This window comes from Petromyzon marinus, assembly GCF_048934315.1.
Source record: "Petromyzon marinus isolate PM22_M1 ecotype Great Lakes invasive population chromosome 68 unlocalized genomic scaffold, UKy_Petmar_22M1.pri1.0 chr68_unloc.1, whole genome shotgun sequence".
Taxonomy (NCBI): Eukaryota; Metazoa; Chordata; class Hyperoartia; order Petromyzontiformes; family Petromyzontidae; genus Petromyzon; species Petromyzon marinus.
The window spans coordinates 6,418,079-6,436,023 of record NW_027422597.1 but is presented as its reverse complement, the minus strand read 5'-3'; the positions used below and the strand labels follow the sequence as shown (position 1 = coordinate 6,436,023).

The window sequence follows — 17,945 nt, the reverse complement described above, 5'->3', positions numbered from 1 at the left end:
TTTTAATTTGTGAACAATCATTGGGCACACAATACTATCAGGCATCACGGTTATCTCAGCGTTACTGATTAATAACAATGACAATCTATCAGACACTGGTTTTCAAAATAAACACCCAAATCGGAATATTACCTCGTGACCTCCCGCCGGAAATTTCAGTTTCCCGTGATGTTGATTCCTTTATAGAGTTTATTCACTAATAATTGCACGTTGAAAGATATTCTAGGCACAATAATGTGTTACCTGCACACATAACTCTGAAAGCATGTCAATAATAAACATGATAATTACACGATATATTTAATTTAGTTAATACCATTAAGCTATATGGGTTGTCGACTAACTATACAGAGCACATGTGTCGAGTGTGATGTGTGGTTATCAGTGTTGCTCACACTGAGTATGCAAATATGTATGTTCAACTTCTTTCACACTGAATGTAGTCAACTGTGCTAACCGGAGGTGCGGGGGAAGGAAAACAAAATAAACACAAAAAGCAGTTCAAAGAAATTCGTTTTCAATCTGGATGATTTAAAAGTGTAAAGCTCCAGTGCCTTCCTCATATAAGGAAGAACATTCCAGATTGCCACATAAATGCATCTGAAATCACTGACCATCTTTGTTCGATGGTGAGCCAAAAGTCGTTGTGAGGATAGCCGGAGTTCACGTGATGGTGTAAGCTCCTTGACGACATTAGCAAGGTATTGTGGTTAATTTGTGGTAAGCATTTTGTGTGTGATGACTGAGACCTTAGAGTGCATTAGTTCAGCAAACGGAAGCCAATGCAGCTCGGCCAGCAGCGGGCGAACATGGTCGGATCTTGCAGTACCCGTCACAACACGTGCCAAATAATGTTGTACACCCTGCAGCTTAATCGTATTTTTTGTCAGACGTCCCATAGTGAATTGCAATAGTCCAGCCTTGTCGATATCATGCTACACACCATAGTGTTGACTATCGCACGACTCAATAGTGGCGTAATGTTTTGTAGAGAGACCTGACATGAAAATTGCAGGACCTGACTAGATTTACACGTGGTGATCAAACTAAATATTATGATTGAGTATGGTGCCGAGTCTCTTTATATTAATAGAAAGCTGAACCTTGGAGTCTGCGACCACCACACTTGAATCTCCCACAAATGGTTAATTCGCCTGAGTCAGAGTGCCAACCAGCAGAACCTCAAATATTTCTGCTCTCAAGGCACACCCTTCAGTTCCACAAACGTGACTGTGTCACCATCTTTACCCCCTACACACAGCTCAGGATATAGAGGCTGAGCGAAGATTTGGTGAACCGAGTGTAACAGTGTCATGGAGTCAGTACTGTAAAATGACAGGAGCCCCGCGTCCCAGTCCAGATAAAGCCCGATTATCCACGGAGGCTCTGCCACCAACAGGGAGGTCTCTATACCACCATGATGCACTGAGTAGCTGTTATTATCTTTAGATAAACTCCACGACTCTGTGTTTCCTCCCAAGAGGCATGCATCACCACTCCCTTTCCGTGGGATCATCCCGTACGCGATTCCCATTCCACACAACCCCGTGCTCCCCACGTCCACCTCCCAGTAGTTCTGACCCGACGAGAAGCTCTCAAAGCTCAGGACTTGGAAGTTCACATCAAACCAGTGTGGGTGATTGGGGTCCATGTCACCGTCCTGAGATCTGAGGAAATCTGGAGATTGTTATGGGCTGTGTTTTGGTCCAGAGTTGGTGAGCGTCCATCTGTCATGAGAAAATAATACATGCATACTTGTAATAATAATTATTATTATTGTAAAAGAGGAGCACAATTAGAAGTTTATTAATCGTAAAATAGTGCAGGCAGACCTGCTTTGCACGATCGCGTAGAACGCTGATTCGTTATTGCGCTTTATTTAAGTGAAAATGTTTATGAAAATCTAATTAGCTTACGAATAGGAAAGCGCAGGGCCAAGGAAATGCACCCGTCGCTATCTTCGTTTACATTATATCAGCCAATGAGAGTGATATATGCTCTGAGCCTATCAGCACCCCACACCTCAGCGATTCGATTATAACAGTTCGTGGTCACGATCACATTTTAAAAACATCAATTTGTTATTCAACGTTATCACAGTATACTGTGAGTCACGCCACGCTCGCAAGTTTTAAAGTGCATTATAATTACGCAAGTGTAATTTTGTCACGAACATTATCCATTCAGAAAGCTCCATTCGTACACAGAACTCAAGGTTCAACAGAAAAAAAATATTTCTTAAGTCACAGGGTGGAGCATATTTACAAAAAAAACATTCCACTTAGTATTTCCCCCTGTACAGATGTCACTGAGCGAATGAGTCTTGCTATCTGTGCATTATATGTATTTATTATGCCTCATTTTATATCTGCCTTTCTTTTAATCAACCTATCTCTGTCTGTCCCTGAGTGTTTATCTAATGCCTGTGGGGGAGCAGTAGTGTGGTGGTTAACACACTGTACTATGCATGTGGCCATACAAGTTCGATTCCTGCTCGCGACCAATAACAGTGGCAACTATCTGAACCTGTCCTGTGGCTCCCCTTGGTCATCTCAGCCTTAAGGAGTACCTGGTGTGGATTGTAAACATCAACACTGGGGATACAAAGGCGGCTGGCCGTGGTTTTAGGCACTCACACCCCTCGTGTGTGCCATACTGGCCTGAAACAGCACTAACCCTGATACACATATCACACACACAGATTGATACATACAGATTACAAACATCCCCCATATAGCCTTAACACTGTTGGGGCAAGTGCTGCTTAATCACACTTAACCATGGCGTTTAGTCTTCTTTGGTTCTTTCGGTAAAGTCACGTAGAATGAGAATAAAATAATAAATTGATAAAATAAAATAACACAATAATATTCTCACGACGTTTCGGCCACAACACAAGCGGCCTTCATGTCTGTCCTACCAGACAGTCTCGTCCCTTCACCTGATGAAGGCCGCTTGTGTTGTGGCCGAAACGTCGTGAGAATATTATTGTGTTATTTTATTTTATCAATTTATTATTTTATTCTCATTCTACGTGACTTTACCGAAAGAACCAAAGAAGATGAATCATTGCAGTCACGAAAGCTTTAAATCGAAAAATTAATGGCGTTTAGTTTTAGTTAATGAAGGTGGGCAGTATGGAAGTGCAGTGCAACACAACAAGACTGAGGAACTCACAGAAGAAAGGCAGGAATCTGTCCACGACTCTTTCAAGGGATCGGATTGTGGAAGAATCCAGTGAAGTGGGAGGTTGGGGTGTGGATTTATTTGGGATCTCTCTCCTAAGAGAGCCACCAACAGCATCACACACAGCCTCATTAACCACAGCATAGGAACAAACAAGAGTCATTGCACAAAGTACATGTCTCACACACAACCAGTGTCCTAACACACAACACATCTCACACACCGTGTCTCACACACAGTTACTGTCTAACGCAGTACGTGTCTCATACACAGCCAGTGTCTCAAGCACATATCCCATATCTCGCATATAGTACAAGTATCAGTTGATTTTTTTTAAACAAGTGGGAACTCAAGAGATGAGCACAGTCTCATTTGTAAGACTGACTTGGGGTATTCGTCTGCCAGAAGGTGGGAATGATTGTTACGTGTAGTCACAATTGATTAATTTGTAACTTTTATAATGATCAAAATGTGAACCTTGACAGCAGCACACAATGACCTACTCTTGCTAAATACGTCAAGGGTTCTTTAACTTCTACTGTGAAGCGGACGGCTAGAATGATTATTATTCTCATGGTTATTATACAGACCACAGTAATAATCAAGATGGCCGCTGAATTCGACCTGTAAACCTGGGGAATTAGCGGTGAACACGCTTTCACTGGGCCGCATCACCGCTATGTGTGAGAACATGGCCCACACACGCAGCACCACCTCTTGTGTTTAACTGCGAGACGTTAAGGGTCTCTACCTGTGCATCTCCTCCAGAGGTTATTCGTGAAGCTGCGTTGTAAAGTCTGAACTGTGTAACCAACAGTCCCTCTACTACTGAGGACCCTTCCATACTAGACACTATGCCTCCATGAGCACTGTTGTGCGTGTGCTTTTTCCAGAAATTAATATCTTAACGGTTGTATATGATTGTATTTTGGAGTATATCTATATTAAGATGGGACATCTATAAACTCAAACCCATGTATCCCCTGATTGGTATTCCTCGTAGAAGGGGGGTGGACCATCAGATCTGATGGCAGATGATTTGTGCAACTATATGCAGTGACTAATGTCTATCGAGTTCCTCTCCAGAAAACCTTCTGATTTTTTTATGTTTTCATTTAAAGCTTTCGTGACTGCAGTGATTAATATTCTTGGTTCTTTCGGTAAAGTCACGTTGAAGGGAAACAATATAAAAATAAAATGTATATAAAACAATAAAATTATCACGACGTTTCGAAACATTTGAAATGTTTCTTTGCCGTTGGTTTTCACACCTGATGATGACTGCTTGTGTTGCAGTCGAAACGTCGTGAGAATTTTATTGTTTAATATATATTTTAATATTTTATTGTTTCCCTTCAACGTAACCTTCTGAGTGTTTATTCATTGAAGAAAGGAGTATCAGACAGGCTCCTAGTGCTCTGCTTGTATAATAAGACTTTGTCGGGCTACTGCAGAAGGTAGAGCGCCCGAGCGTATATATTGCCTGTGAAGCATTGAATCAAAGGTAGCTCCAAGCAATATTGCTCATGAGTAAACTTTTATTCTTGCAATACGAGTTTATTCAATTGATTAATTATCAAAAGTGTGCTCCTATGCATGCTTTGAGCCGAACGCTCCTCAGATTCAGCATGGGTGACTATTTACAAAGCCTGGACTTTGCACCCCTGCATTTATTTTGCATGTGTTGATCTGATAACTGTTCCAAGCTCTGGCTTGCCACCTGATACATGTCACATCGCTGTTTTTGAGCACACTTAAGAGCAGATGTGGTCAATGAGCCGTGGGTAATTTCTTAATCGCAATTGGTGTACTTACTAATGAGCGTGTCACAATGTGTATGTAGGTCAGTACGATTCATACGACGTTTATTAAATTCGGGACTCTGTATTCCGGTATATGGTGACTGGCACGTCACTGTGAAGGCCGGGTAATTCATTGATTGATTTGTCTACACGGGTAAAAAAAAAAACATTGGTGGAAAAAAGGAATTCTAGATTTAAAGCTTTCGTGACTGCTAGGATCCATACTCTTTGGTTCTATTGGGTAAAGTCACGTAGGTACGTGACTTCACGTAGGTACGTGACTTTACCCAATAGAACCAAAGAGGAAAAAAGGAAGTTAGAGCGGCGCATAATTCATAAACAATTCAGACACTAAGTAGCAAACACTTTGGAGGAAAACATCATCTAAGTCATGCACCACTCAACTAACACTGTCAGCAGGTAACACAGAATTACGAGCAACACACGGGTGGCTGGCTAACCACACGTGCGATATTTGAACGTGTGTGACCAATTCATCTTAATGCGTGACACCGAGAAAACACCGAGCGGCCCTGTGGGCTGTAGAGACGTGCAACGGCGGGGACCAGAGTAGCCAGCTGCAGTTTTCTCGTGCATCAGAGAGAAAGAGAGACTGGTAACAGACTAAGGCATCACTTGTGCTATTGCAATGAAGATATTTCTGCATAGCGAGAAAGAGAAGCTCTTCCTTGCTAGACAGTTTCTGCGATATTGTACCTACATCACCAAATTACACATGTCATCATTTAATAAACCATATAATTGAAGGACATATTGCAGCTTTCCAACCTGCGTTTCATATACTCCCAGACACCGATTATTCCGTGCATGTTGCATGCATTTGCATTGGCCAAGTGAGTGTTCATTTAAATTGTTGAATTATATAATTCTGATTTATATTCTGGGATACTGGTCGATAACTCGACGTTATGAAAAATAGTTATATTTTAAGTGTCTTGGGTCTTGTGTGCTTTTATTAGTCCATGTATTGTTACTCTACTGATTCTATATCCTGCTGGTGAAGTCAACGAACTTTGGGACTTAAGGGGTTCCTATATTTTATATGTAAAGTAAATTGCCTGGTTTCGATTTAAAGCTTTCGTGACTGCAAGGATTCATCTTCTCTGGTTCTTTCGGTAAAGTCACGTAGAATGAGAATAAAATAATAAATCGATAAAATAAAATAACACAATAATATTCTCACGACGTTTCGGCCACAACACAAGCGGCCTTCATCAGGTGAAGGGGACGAGACTGATGAAGGCCGCTTGTGTTGTGGCCGAAACGTCGTGAGAATATTATTGTGTTATTTTATCAATTTATTATTTTATTCTCATTCTACGTGACTTTACCGAAAGAACCAAAGAAGATGAATTGTCTGGCTTGATTCCTGTTATCATTCCTGCCTGCCTGTATGGAATGCAGCCAAGTGCACATGCCCGGCGGTGATGTCACCACGCACACCTGTGTAATGACATCAGCGGCATCCCGTAGCATTCATTCGCATGCGTGTGTCGCACTGACGTCATCCGAGTTCGATTCCCGCTCTCGGCCACCACCGGTGAGAATTATTTGAACCGGTCCTGGGCCTCCCCTAGGTCGACTCAGTCTCAAACGAGTAACTTGTGGTGTGAACATCGCCACTGGGGAGACAAAGGCGGCGTGGTGTGGTGAATCCAAGTCCCGGGCAAAGCCGGGTAGCACAGCTAGTAACATATACAAATATTGTTTTAAAATATTTTAAAATTATTTTTAATGATAGTTTGCAGTCGATACCACATTGGGAAGTGGGTTAAAATTGAGTTACAAGATTTGAGGATACGACAACAACAGAGTGAAATAAAAGCGTGTAATAATAATAAAAACTAGCATCGTGAAAAATAAAATCTTGTTTGCTTTTTACAAGTCAGACTCAACTCTGAGGGTTCATTTATAAGCTGAGTTTTTAGTGATACACTCACGTAATCACATCATAGAGCAGTGCTTCTCAACCTTTTTAGGCTACTGTACCCCTTGGTGAATGTAGTTTTAACCGAGTACTCTCTTGCCTGACCCAACATTGATTTGAGAAACAAATGTGTGAATAACGAACCTCAATATTTTAAGGAATTGTCCATTTTGAGAGGTATCCTAAATGGCTAGCATACAAGTATGAATGAACACAGAGGCTCAGCACACGGGGGAGGGCTCTCTTTATAGACACGTCAGTTTGGGGCCCGACGTCCACCCCCACCGCCCTCGCTAGGCAGGTGGGGAGCGACGTCGGCCGGCTCCTGTCGGGCCCCCACCGACCAAGTGATCAGGCCCACCGCGCTAGCGCCCCCTCTGAGGGAAATACTCGTACCGCTGACTCACGGCCGCACGGAGTGAACCCACACATCCGTGCACACCGCAGCTATCGCTAACACAGCACACAGCGGCACGCTCGCGCTCACACCTGCGAGCGATTGCCTCAATGCGCGCCCATGCTGCGGCTCCGCGTTCACTCTCGCCGCGCGTTCACCCACGCAGTCGTTCCACACAGGAATCACGGACACCACGCCTACGCTCTGTACTAACGTTTATTGCGAGAAGAGCCTAGCCTACTGCTGCCCAAGTCCCCAGGTGCTCAGACGCCCTATCACGTACCTCGTGGCGGCACTCACTGGCGTCGCACTGATTCTGCGAGCAGCTGGAGAAGGCAGAATGGCAGGGAGTGGGTCTTGGTGGCCAAGAGGTTGAAGTCAAGATGCCCCTTGGAACGGTCCCAGGCTCCTCTTTTTATCCCTCTAACTTCAAATGCCCGGGGTCACGTTGTATCGTGCAGCCAGTCGTGCGCCTACCCGTGATTATCGCCCATTTTTTTCACTTACATGGAGCACTGCGGCGGTTGCTTCTACGACCCATTGTCAATCCGTGCTCATTCATTTTTTACTCACTCTGGTTAATCTGGAAGGACGCCCGGCTGGCGAATACACTCCCTGCGAGTGTGTATTCAGTATGGGGGTCGGGGGGGGGGGTCGTGGCGCTGCAAGCCCCTGACCTCATGGTCTGCTCTTCTAGCATAATATTCTACCCCAGCCTCCCTGATGTCGTGCATGACTCATTGCGGCTGGCCCGGTGAACCTTTTCGTGCCCATACAATTTTAAGCCAACTCAGGGGCACCGCAAAATGACCTGTCCTGCGAGAGTCGGCCAATCTCCTGGCACCAGGAGACCGTTGGACTTTCCTCCTAGGGACCCTTCGGATTTAAACCCATTGTGCCAGGCAATCCCCCGCGAGGACACTATGTGTCTGTGTGCTGTGTGTGTGTGCTCAGTGTGGGGGCCAGGGGGGAGTCGCGGCGCTTGCAGAGTTGCTTCGAGGCCGTGGCACCACATCAGCTCCCATTATCGGCCGCCATCATGTCCTGCTTCCCCCTCCTCTCAACTAATCCCTACCTCCTATCCTCCAGAGCTGGATGAGACAGCTATTTTATGCTATTTTATCAGGGTACTTACACCTGCAAGTAGATCAAACAAAATTCAACGTACACTCTGCATGTGTAGTGTCAGTTATTTGGAGACAAGGTTTGTAGGAGGCACCTTCTTTATTTAGTAACATTCATGGTCTCATCTACACACTCTCTACAGTCGCTTAGCCTAGCCTATAGACAACACTAGCAGTCTAACACTGACGGCGCCTACTGAGACAGCGAAGACGGCAGCGACGACGCCGACGAGACGATAGCAATGACGAGACGAGTCCAGTCCCACAACCGGCAGCCTCGAGCTCCCGATCTCGGCTCCTTTTATCCTACCAGCGCAGCCAGGGCGGAGCCAGGCTGCGCCTCCCTTCTCGAACCCACACGCAGGTTCCAGGGGCTTCCAGATGGGGACCTCTGTAACCCTTGCCCTAGTTCCTCTGCTCTGCCAACACAAACGTGCACACACTCACCGGCGTGTGCACTGTCTGTCCACCACAGTTTCCGTCGCTGTCAACCAGCCGGCTCTATTACACTACACATGCATGGAGTAATGTGTTTGTGCTCGCTGGTTACTCTTGGCAACCATATCGTTTGCAATCAATGAGTTTAGAAAGGTCTGCTATATCGTTCTCCGTTAAATGTTATCATAGTTATTTTGTTTTCGCAGATTCATACGTGATTATTCACCAATGACTTTCACATATGATGTAATTTCACACATTTATAAATGACGTCACGTACTCCCTGGGAAATTGCCACGTACCCCTGCCGTAGAGGATGGTGCAGTTGAGCTGTACTACACTCCAACATCTACACTTCTCGCCTTCCCCAACCCGCACTGACAAGCGTGGTGAAGGATAGTCAAAAAATAGCTTCCTCACGTGTTAGCAGGTTGTAACCGTGTGATGTGGAGTCACAGAACTAAATTCTCTCCATCCGCTCTGCCCACTCTCGTTGTTGACGATGCCAGGCTCTGAGGTGGCAGCCTGCAAGAGAGGGCCACCATGGCTCATCAGCGATGTCTCTTCTGGGAATGGTCTCGACTCTGGGGCCTTATTTCCAATGCAGGGAATCCCTAGTGGCGGGAAGGCAGAACATCGTTTTGTTTTCTGAATCTTTATTTATACTGCAGGAGGGATCCGATGAGCTATGAAGCTCTTTTTCAAAGATGTCCAGTAGTGAGCGACCGGCGAGGGAGTGGATGGGTTTGGGGCTGGGCAAGGAGGTTGAGAATTCCTCGACCAGCCACTGAGGGGTGATGTCACCGTGCCGGGAACGTACGTGGTGACGTCACGGCCACAAAGCGTGCGTGGTGACGTCACCACGCCGATAATGCAGCAGCAGATAATTTGAAGACGTTTAACACGTAGGCTTTCGCGACCAATATTATTCATAATAAAGGTTTTTTTTTATTAGAAGTCGAAAATAGTTAGATTGTTGTAGTTAGTGCTTTTGTTTTGGTGACATTTCTTTGCTTATTCATTTTTATATTGACTTTGTTTGGTAGTTGCTGAATGTAGTATTTGGTCGTCATATTTAATTAATGTGCAGCGTTGTGGGAAGAAATGAGTATGAATAACGCTACATAAAACGAAATTATTATTTGTTTCATATGTTTATTTGAGTATTAACGATACAAGCATTACAATGCTATTTTAGTACGTGTACATTTATTTCTATTAAAATGTATATTGTGATTGTATTTCTCCCACAATGCATTAAGCACATCCTAGTTCACCATTGATAATATAATAATTTCACCCCTACACTATAATCACACTCCTCTGGCAGGGTGAATACATCTATTTTCGCGCCACATAGGGTCGTTATTTTTATCACCCTTTAGAACAGGGGTCAGCAACCTGCGACTCTGGAGCTTCATGCGCCTCTTCAAGCACTGCTTCGTGACGTTATTTATTAAGGACCACCGTTTCGTATTTATCACGTGCATTGTGGCTCCTGAAATAGTGGTTTTTTTTAGCAAATTCGTAAAAAAATGTTTTTTCTTGTTATTTTGGTTGCCAATCCCTGTTCCAGAAGGTTGGGAGGAATTCACACTCACCCACATTCTAAGGCAGACCCTAGGCACTCCTAACCACTGACATCCAGGGGCATGGCACTGCGTGTAACGGTGATGACGGTGGCGAGCGTCGTGGTGTCTGCTCTCTACGGCGTTAATGTTAACCTCTCTCAGGACGCACGACTCAGATCCACAATCGTCACTGTGCTACCAACCCCCACCCACAGTCCAGGCTGTAGGGGCTGAGCGAAGGTTTGGCGAACCGAGTGTAACAGCATCATGGAGTCGGCGTTGTAAAACGACAGGAGGCCCGTGTCCCAGTCCAGATGAACCCCGACTCTCCGTGGAGGCTCTGGCAGCGACAGCGAGATCTTCACTCCGCCATGCCACACGAAGAAGCTGTTGTTACGTTTCTGTAGACTCCAGGAGTCGTCACTCCCTCCCAGGCTGCACTCAGCACCACCCCCACTCCGTGGGATCGTCCCGTACGCGACTCCAATCCGACACCATGACTCCGCACTCCCCACGTCCACCTCCCAGTAGTGCTGACCCGATGAGAAGCTCTCAGAGCACAGCGCTTGTGGATACCAATCAAACCGGTGTGGGTGGTGGGGGCGACCCTGGGAGATGTCGCTCCATGTCACCGTTCTGAGATCCGAGGAAATCTGGAGTTTGTCGTGGGCTGAGTTTGTGTCCAGAGTCGGTGAGCATCCATCTGTAGTGGGTTCCAGGACACGGAGACGGCAGAATAGAAGCAGCACTATTTATTTAAACCTTAACAAGGGTTACACTAGAAGGGGTAGCGGCCCCTCCACCCGTATAACTCAGGAACATACCCCAGGCTCTCTAGCCTAAGCTCTAGGCTCCCAGTTCCTCCTGGTAGGGCTCTAAGGGAGGCTATCAGATCCGGCCCTGGTTAGGCATAGATCTCGGCACCCCGCCGACCAGACCAGCCCTTAGAAGGACTCTGACTCTGGGGCTCTGGGGCCGCACCACTGGCTTGCTGTGCTGGCCCTGAAAAGGGCAGCGGTCACAGGAGTTCCAGGGTCTCACCTAGCTGGCCTTCTTTCTTCACTGGTTGCTTCAGCCTCGGGCCCCACACTCTGCCCCGAGCTCCCTGGCTCCCCGCACTTTATACCCACTGGAGCCTTAGCGGACGTTGTTGTAGCCACCAAGGTGTGGGTGAACCACACCTTCTCGTGCCATGTGTTTATTCCCCATAGCACCCCTACACATCTGTGGTGACGAGAGCGACAACTCTCGCATATCAGTCACAGCAAGGCGAGTAGCAACACAAGCATTGCGTGGATTGTGTACAAACACACATTGTGTATTGTATTATCATTTATGTCATGGTAATAATGCAATAAATAATACATAAATACGTAACAGATGCACGATGATTATAACATGCATAAATAATGCATACTAGTATGTGCACATACATACTTATGATTATTATTAATATGATTATTATAATAATATTATTATTAATAATAATACTAATAGAACTATGAATGTGTGTGCCATAGTAATTAATAATGGTGATGATGCCAGCATGACGATGTCAATGCCACTCTTGTAGCATCTCTCCATAAACACGACATTTGTACAATAGTCACCACAGCCTCGCACAGACATTTTGTCAATCCATTGCTGGATGAGGGCTCCTCCACCCTGTGCAGGTTATTTGCCCATTTCGTTACCACTCTTGTCAGTTTTCGTTGGTGAAGGTTGGGATCATAACCGTAGAAGCATAGAGGTACAATACAACAATGATTTGCACTCCACTGCCCTCTGCTGGCGTGATATGTAAAAATCTTCTTTGGTTCTTTCGGTAAAGTCACGTAGAATGAGAATAAAATAATAACTAAAACAATACAATTCTCACGACGTTACGACCACAACACAAGCGGCCTTTATTTATTATTTTATTCTCATTCTACGTGACTTTACCGAAAGAACCAAAGAAGATGCTTCCTTGCAGTCACGAAAGCTTTAAATCGAAATGTAAAAAAAATGATGCACGGGAGACAAAAGCGGCCGGGCGTGGTGCTGGCCACCCATTCTCTCGTGTGCGGTGCCGGCCTGTATAGGTGCTCGCTAACAACACTTGCCCCAACAGTCTGTTAAGGTTATACGGGGGAATGTTGTCTTTGTATGTACTGTATTTGCAGTGTTTCACTCTGTGCCCTTGTGCCTGTATTTCTCACTAGGCTTACTCTAGATCCGCCTGATGTGCAGGAGGTCGTGGATTTGTGTGATGATGCCTGCTGTATATTTGGAGTTTGTGTATCTCTCCCCGTGGTCGCGTGGATTTTTCTCCAGGTCCTCCGGTTTTTTGCTCCACATTTAGAATCAACATGAGTGTACGTTAACATCATGCGTTTAGATTATTTGACTGATATTATACACTTCGTTGAGCTATCATTTGTGGCCAGGCAGCTTCTTAAAAAAGAGCTAAATAGCTCAATAGGCCTTACCTGGTAAAATAAAAATAAGATTTTTTGAAGATACATGTCCCAATGCTATGTCACGTGTCTTAAACAAAGGGCACCAGCCTTTCCCAGCAGTGCCTTTCTGGAACATTGTGTTTATCGTTAATGATGTTGACAGTGATCAGTATGCAATACAGAGATACTCACACACGAGAGCCATGAGATTTGTATTAACTCCTCCTAGAGAGATGACCTCTGTGAGCTCTTGGTGACTGAATGTGGGAGGAGGGCCATCCTGGATCCCCGGCGAGTTCGAGCTTCTACACTCACAGATCACGGGACACACGGAGTCTCATGAGGGTCCATGTCCCTATAGACACTGCACGAGACACACGGAAACAAATGAGGGTCAATTTCGCTCTACCCACGGAAAATATGGAATACAACTGCATCGAATGGAGTTTATTAGGAAGCACATCACGACCGTTCACTAATTTGTCCACCAGGTGGCAGACAGAGATCTAGTTTGAGACTGGTTGGTACTGACCTGAGATTCTCATGCACGGGATCCTGAAAAACACAACCCCACATTTCACATTAATATTGACATCCTAAGTAGATGCCCCTCCTCCACGCAATCGCCCGCTGTTCACAGTGTAGCGCGACATCAGAGAATTAACAAATACCTCCAATCTGAGAAAGGTGAAAAACACGGCGCTCTTAACTGGACACGGACGGAACTCAACAAATGACAAAAAGCTCTTTACAGGTCGAGTTCAGCACTGAGACGAATGGTTAAACAACGTCCAACAACTCGTGTTTTTTTACTATGAATAAACTCAACTTTTTTGTTTACCAGGTAAGGCCCACTGAGCTGTACATATCGTTTTCAGAAGCGACCAGGCCACAAATGCAAGCTCAACGAAGTGGCTTATCGCGTGTTAATTTATACTAGCAACTAAACCCTCTAAACGCGTGATGTTGATTCTAAGTGTCGAGGTCAAAAACAAATGATCTGGAGAAAATCCACACGACCACAGAGTGAGAGATACGCAAACTCCAAATATACAGCAGGTGTCGGAGTTGGGAATTCTATATACCAGGTTTGAGTGCCACATGGAAGCAAACTCGCCTCCATTTCGAGACACCACCGCTTCCTCCCATATCGAAAAACATTTAAATATGATTGCCTGCAATGTCAATGTTTCACAGAGTGGTTACTCTTTCATAGTTGTAGATAAATCTCTGATAAAGCAAGGCCGTGAGTGAATGGAGTTCGGGCCACCTGTAGGAAGGAGAGTGGGTCCTGCTCGCTGAGGGCGGTGAGCAGCTGGTTGATCTCCTGCTCCAGGTCCCGTGTTCTGCTTTCGTAGCGAGCGATGTCCGCCTGGATGCGGGACAGCACAGAGCGGCCCTCCTCGTCCACGCGCTCCAGCGCCTCCCTCTCCTCCTCCCCCAGCTGCTCCCTCCTGCGCTTAAATTCTCGGCTGATCCGCTCCTTGGTCCCACGTAGAGAATCCTACGCAGAGATACGATGACGCGCTATTGAAAAACAACAGTGCGATATGACACCATAAAGGACCTCGATGAAGCCACATCTTCTTAGTCCACACAAAGAGGCAGGTGACGTATTTTTGGAGAACGTTGAGTAATGAAATGCATGAAAGGAGATTTAGACAGAATATTAATGGGCACTCTTATGCCAATGTGTCTCTATGTGCCTAGATTGTGTGCTCCTCTGTCTATACCTGCGCGTGTCTGTGTGTATCTCTGTACCTGCACGTGTCTGTGTGTATCTTTTTGTACCTGCACGTGTCTGTGTGTATCTCTTTACCTGCACGTGTCTGTGTGTATCTCTCTGTACCTGCACGTGTCTGTGTGTATCTCTCTGCACCTGCACACGCTGGTAAGCGCCCCTGAGCTGCTGTGTCCGTGATGCTGCCGTATTCTTCTTCTCCTCTCTGACCATCTTCTCGAGTCTGAACACCTCCTATACATAAGGTAGACAAATACACAATGTTTGCTACTCCCAACATTATCATCATCTGGCACATGTCTTTAACCCAGAGCCATGCAGACAGGTTTCCCGGATCGCTGAGGGATAATCATCGCTCTTTGAAACGTCCAACCTCCCAGGCTGCGAGGTGGTGTTGAGGAGGCAGCACGACAGTCGTGTTTCAAGGAGGTGGCTGGATTACAGCGTGGTTTATGAAGGGGCGCTCACTGACATGCTCGTGTTTTCTCCAGTTTTGCTGAATAATGGAATCGAGCGTAACCAGGAGCAGGAAACACAATAATGTCAATATTAACACTATAATCATATAACGATGCGAGGAATATTACCAGTAGCAACAACAACAGCAACAATAAACGTTCATGATGATTAGTTACTTCAATATCCTTCATTGGATGTTTTTCTTAAGCTGTCCCCCATTTGATTGCCTGTGGCAGGGCTTGGCACTGGCAGGATGAAGCGCTGTAAACATGAAACTCTGTCGACGCCAAGTCCTACCTATTTTGCTGGCCATGTGGCCTTAGTCCCGAACTGTGTTTCCCCATTTCACCTGCAAATACTGTGGCAGGCTAAACACTCTGGTGGTTGGCTAAGCTTCACCTTGACAACGTTCAACCACAGTCCAATGTTCCATCACAGATTAAAATACATGGAGGCCAAGGTTAGATGTATTGTTTCATTCTCGACACTAAACATTGTAACAAAATCAAATCAAAATCTGCCCTATAAACAATCAAACCGTCCCACTGAAATTACCTTCCATTTACCTCTCTTTAGTCCATGGTCAGTTCACTTCTGAAGCATCTCACGTTTTAAGTATCGCACATTACTCCACATTTCTCACATGTATGAATCTTATGTGAATAATGTTTTACATCTGTGCCAGCCATAAAACAAAGTGCTCTGTCTTATAACTAAACCATGGAACACCTTGCTTTGCCATCCATTCAAATCAACATTTCCATCTTCCGTATCTACACTGTCTTTCGTGTGCCAGATTTACAATTCGTGGTGCCCACAGTGATTTGATTGACCATCACAATGTTGACACAATCGGAGTCACCTAATAATATGCAAATATAAATTATAAAATACAGACTATCTTAACAAAACACGCCTAGAATGTCTTCTTTGGTTCTTTCGGTAAAGTCACGTAGAATGAGAATAAAATAATAAAATAAAATTAGACAATACAATTCTCACGACGTTTCGGCCACAACACAAGCAGCCTTCCTCAGGTGAAGAAACAGGTCTATCCAGGAGAGAGACCTCGGGCTCTATCAGAGAATTAACAAATAATTCTAATTCTACGTGACTTTACCGAAAGAACCAAAGAAGATGAATCCTTGCAGTCACGAAAGCTTTAAATCCACGCCTAGAATGCTGTAGTTACACTTTAAGATATTGGGTTACAGCAGCGATTTAAATCTCACCTGCTTTGTCTGTTGTGCATTTTCTACTGGAATGACCTCATGCCCTCTATGTTCCCCAGAGATGGTGCAGCCTGTGCAGATCAGGCTGCTATCCTGTTCACAGTAAAGAATGAGCTCCTGTCTGTGCTGCCGGCATCTTCGCTCATCCAGGTTCACGATGGGAGCCACCAGGACATGGTCACTTAGCCTGGGATTCTCCAAGTGAGGCCTCAAGTGTGCTGCACAGTAGGATGTCTCGCATTTCGCGCAGGTCTTCACTGCAGGAGTCTGGCCGTCAACACAGTTGTTACACACGACGGCCGTGGCCATCCCGTCTCCAACTCTGAGCTGCTCCGCCAGGTTGGCGTGGGCCACGTTCCTCCTCAGCTGGGGTCAGACAGGGAAGGCCACCTGGCAATGTGGGCAGCTGAAGCTGCTCGCCGTCTCCCAGGCGGCCTCCAAGGAACGAAGGCAGAACGAGTGTCCGCAGCTCAACGTGAAGGGGGAGATGAACGTGCCCAGGCAGATGGAACAGCTCAGCTCACTATCCACACTCTCACTTGGATTCGCGCTCGCCACGACCCATGGGCTTCGCTCAGATCGCTCGCTGTGTGGCTGAGAGAGACACTGGACTCTCTCTTATAGCGACGGTGCACAAGGAAGTAAAATCCTTAAAATCCTTTCATTGTCGTGATTGACATCACGAGACTGCCTGGAATGTGAACCTGCGACCTTCGTGCTCAAACACCAGCTTCAAGGTGAACACGGTTACTGCAAACACCTTTAAATGAGCAAAATATATTAAAGATACTTAATGTTTAAAACAATACGTAAAAAATATAAATCGGTGAGGCTCAGCTGTGGTGACTGATTCATGATATGAGTATCGAGAGATGAAATTATCCTTCCATAGCTCTGCGCACAAGTTAATGTCTATGGTAAGACAGCAATTGATTGGGTCCCATGGAGGCAAGATCTCCCTCCCCTGATTTCCAGGAGGTTGTGGATTCGATCCCAACTCTGGCGCCCGTATATTTGGAGTTTGCACGTCTCTCGCCCCTGGTCATGTGGGTTTTTCTCCGGGTCCTCCGGTTTTCCCCTCCACATTTATAATCACGATCATGCGTTTAGAGTATTTGGCTGCAATCAATTTCCACATAAGCCACTTCCTAGAGCTATCATTTGTGGCCAGTTCTCTTCTGAAAATGAGCTAAAAGTGTCAGTGGGCATTATCTGGTAAAATAATTAAAAAAACATAGTTCTTATAGTTGTAGATATCTCATGATTCCCTGGAATTCAATTTCTGTGTAATTACCCGAATGTGACGAGTTTATTGAATGCCATTGTGGCATGTGACATGGAATTTACCTGTAGACTCCCATGACCCATTCTGGAATGTTGAGCCTTTTGCTTGCAGTGTGAATCTATCACCCACTCTACCTTCCTCCATCATCCACTGTTGGCAATGTCACCGTTTCTCACCCTCTCGTTGTCTGAGACTGGAGTTTCCTTGCCGACCATTCACCGCAACATCCACTGCCTATTTCACCTGCGTTGTTTCATATTTACACGTACGCACAGCGATTGAGCACGCGTCCTCCATCAATTCTTTCACATCCCCCTCCCC

The 17,945-nt window shown here is 45.5% G+C and overlaps 1 protein-coding gene across 1 annotated transcript; it reads right to left on the bottom strand.

The window, feature by feature from the left end:
* Positions 1–9,534: 9,534 nt before the first annotated feature.
* LOC116957993 (nuclear factor 7, brain-like) lies at positions 9,535–16,743 on the bottom strand. Its single transcript, XM_032980457.2, has 6 exons — positions 16,340–16,743; positions 14,787–14,882; positions 14,178–14,411; positions 13,440–13,462; positions 13,100–13,212; positions 9,535–11,169 (listed from the first exon to the last, which is right to left on the bottom strand). Exons 1-6 carry the CDS (start codon positions 16,646–16,648, stop codon positions 10,625–10,627), a joined length of 1,320 nt encoding a protein of 439 aa, XP_032836348.2. The 5' UTR covers positions 16,649–16,743; the 3' UTR covers positions 9,535–10,624.
* Positions 16,744–17,945: the final 1,202 nt, after the last annotated feature.

Coding starts and splice junctions, on each gene's coding strand:
- LOC116957993 (XM_032980457.2), bottom strand. CDS start 16,648: ATGGCCACGGCCGTCGTGTGTAACAACTGTGTTGACGGCCAGACTCCT. Junction 13,463..14,177: donor ACCCACTCTCCTTCCTACAG/GTGGCCCGAACT, acceptor TGTGTTTTTCAG/GATCCCGTGCATGAGAATCT. Junction 13,213..13,439: donor CCCGTGCATGAGAATCTCAG/GTCAGTACCAAC, acceptor CTGTGAGTGTAG/AAGCTCGAACTCGCCGGGGA.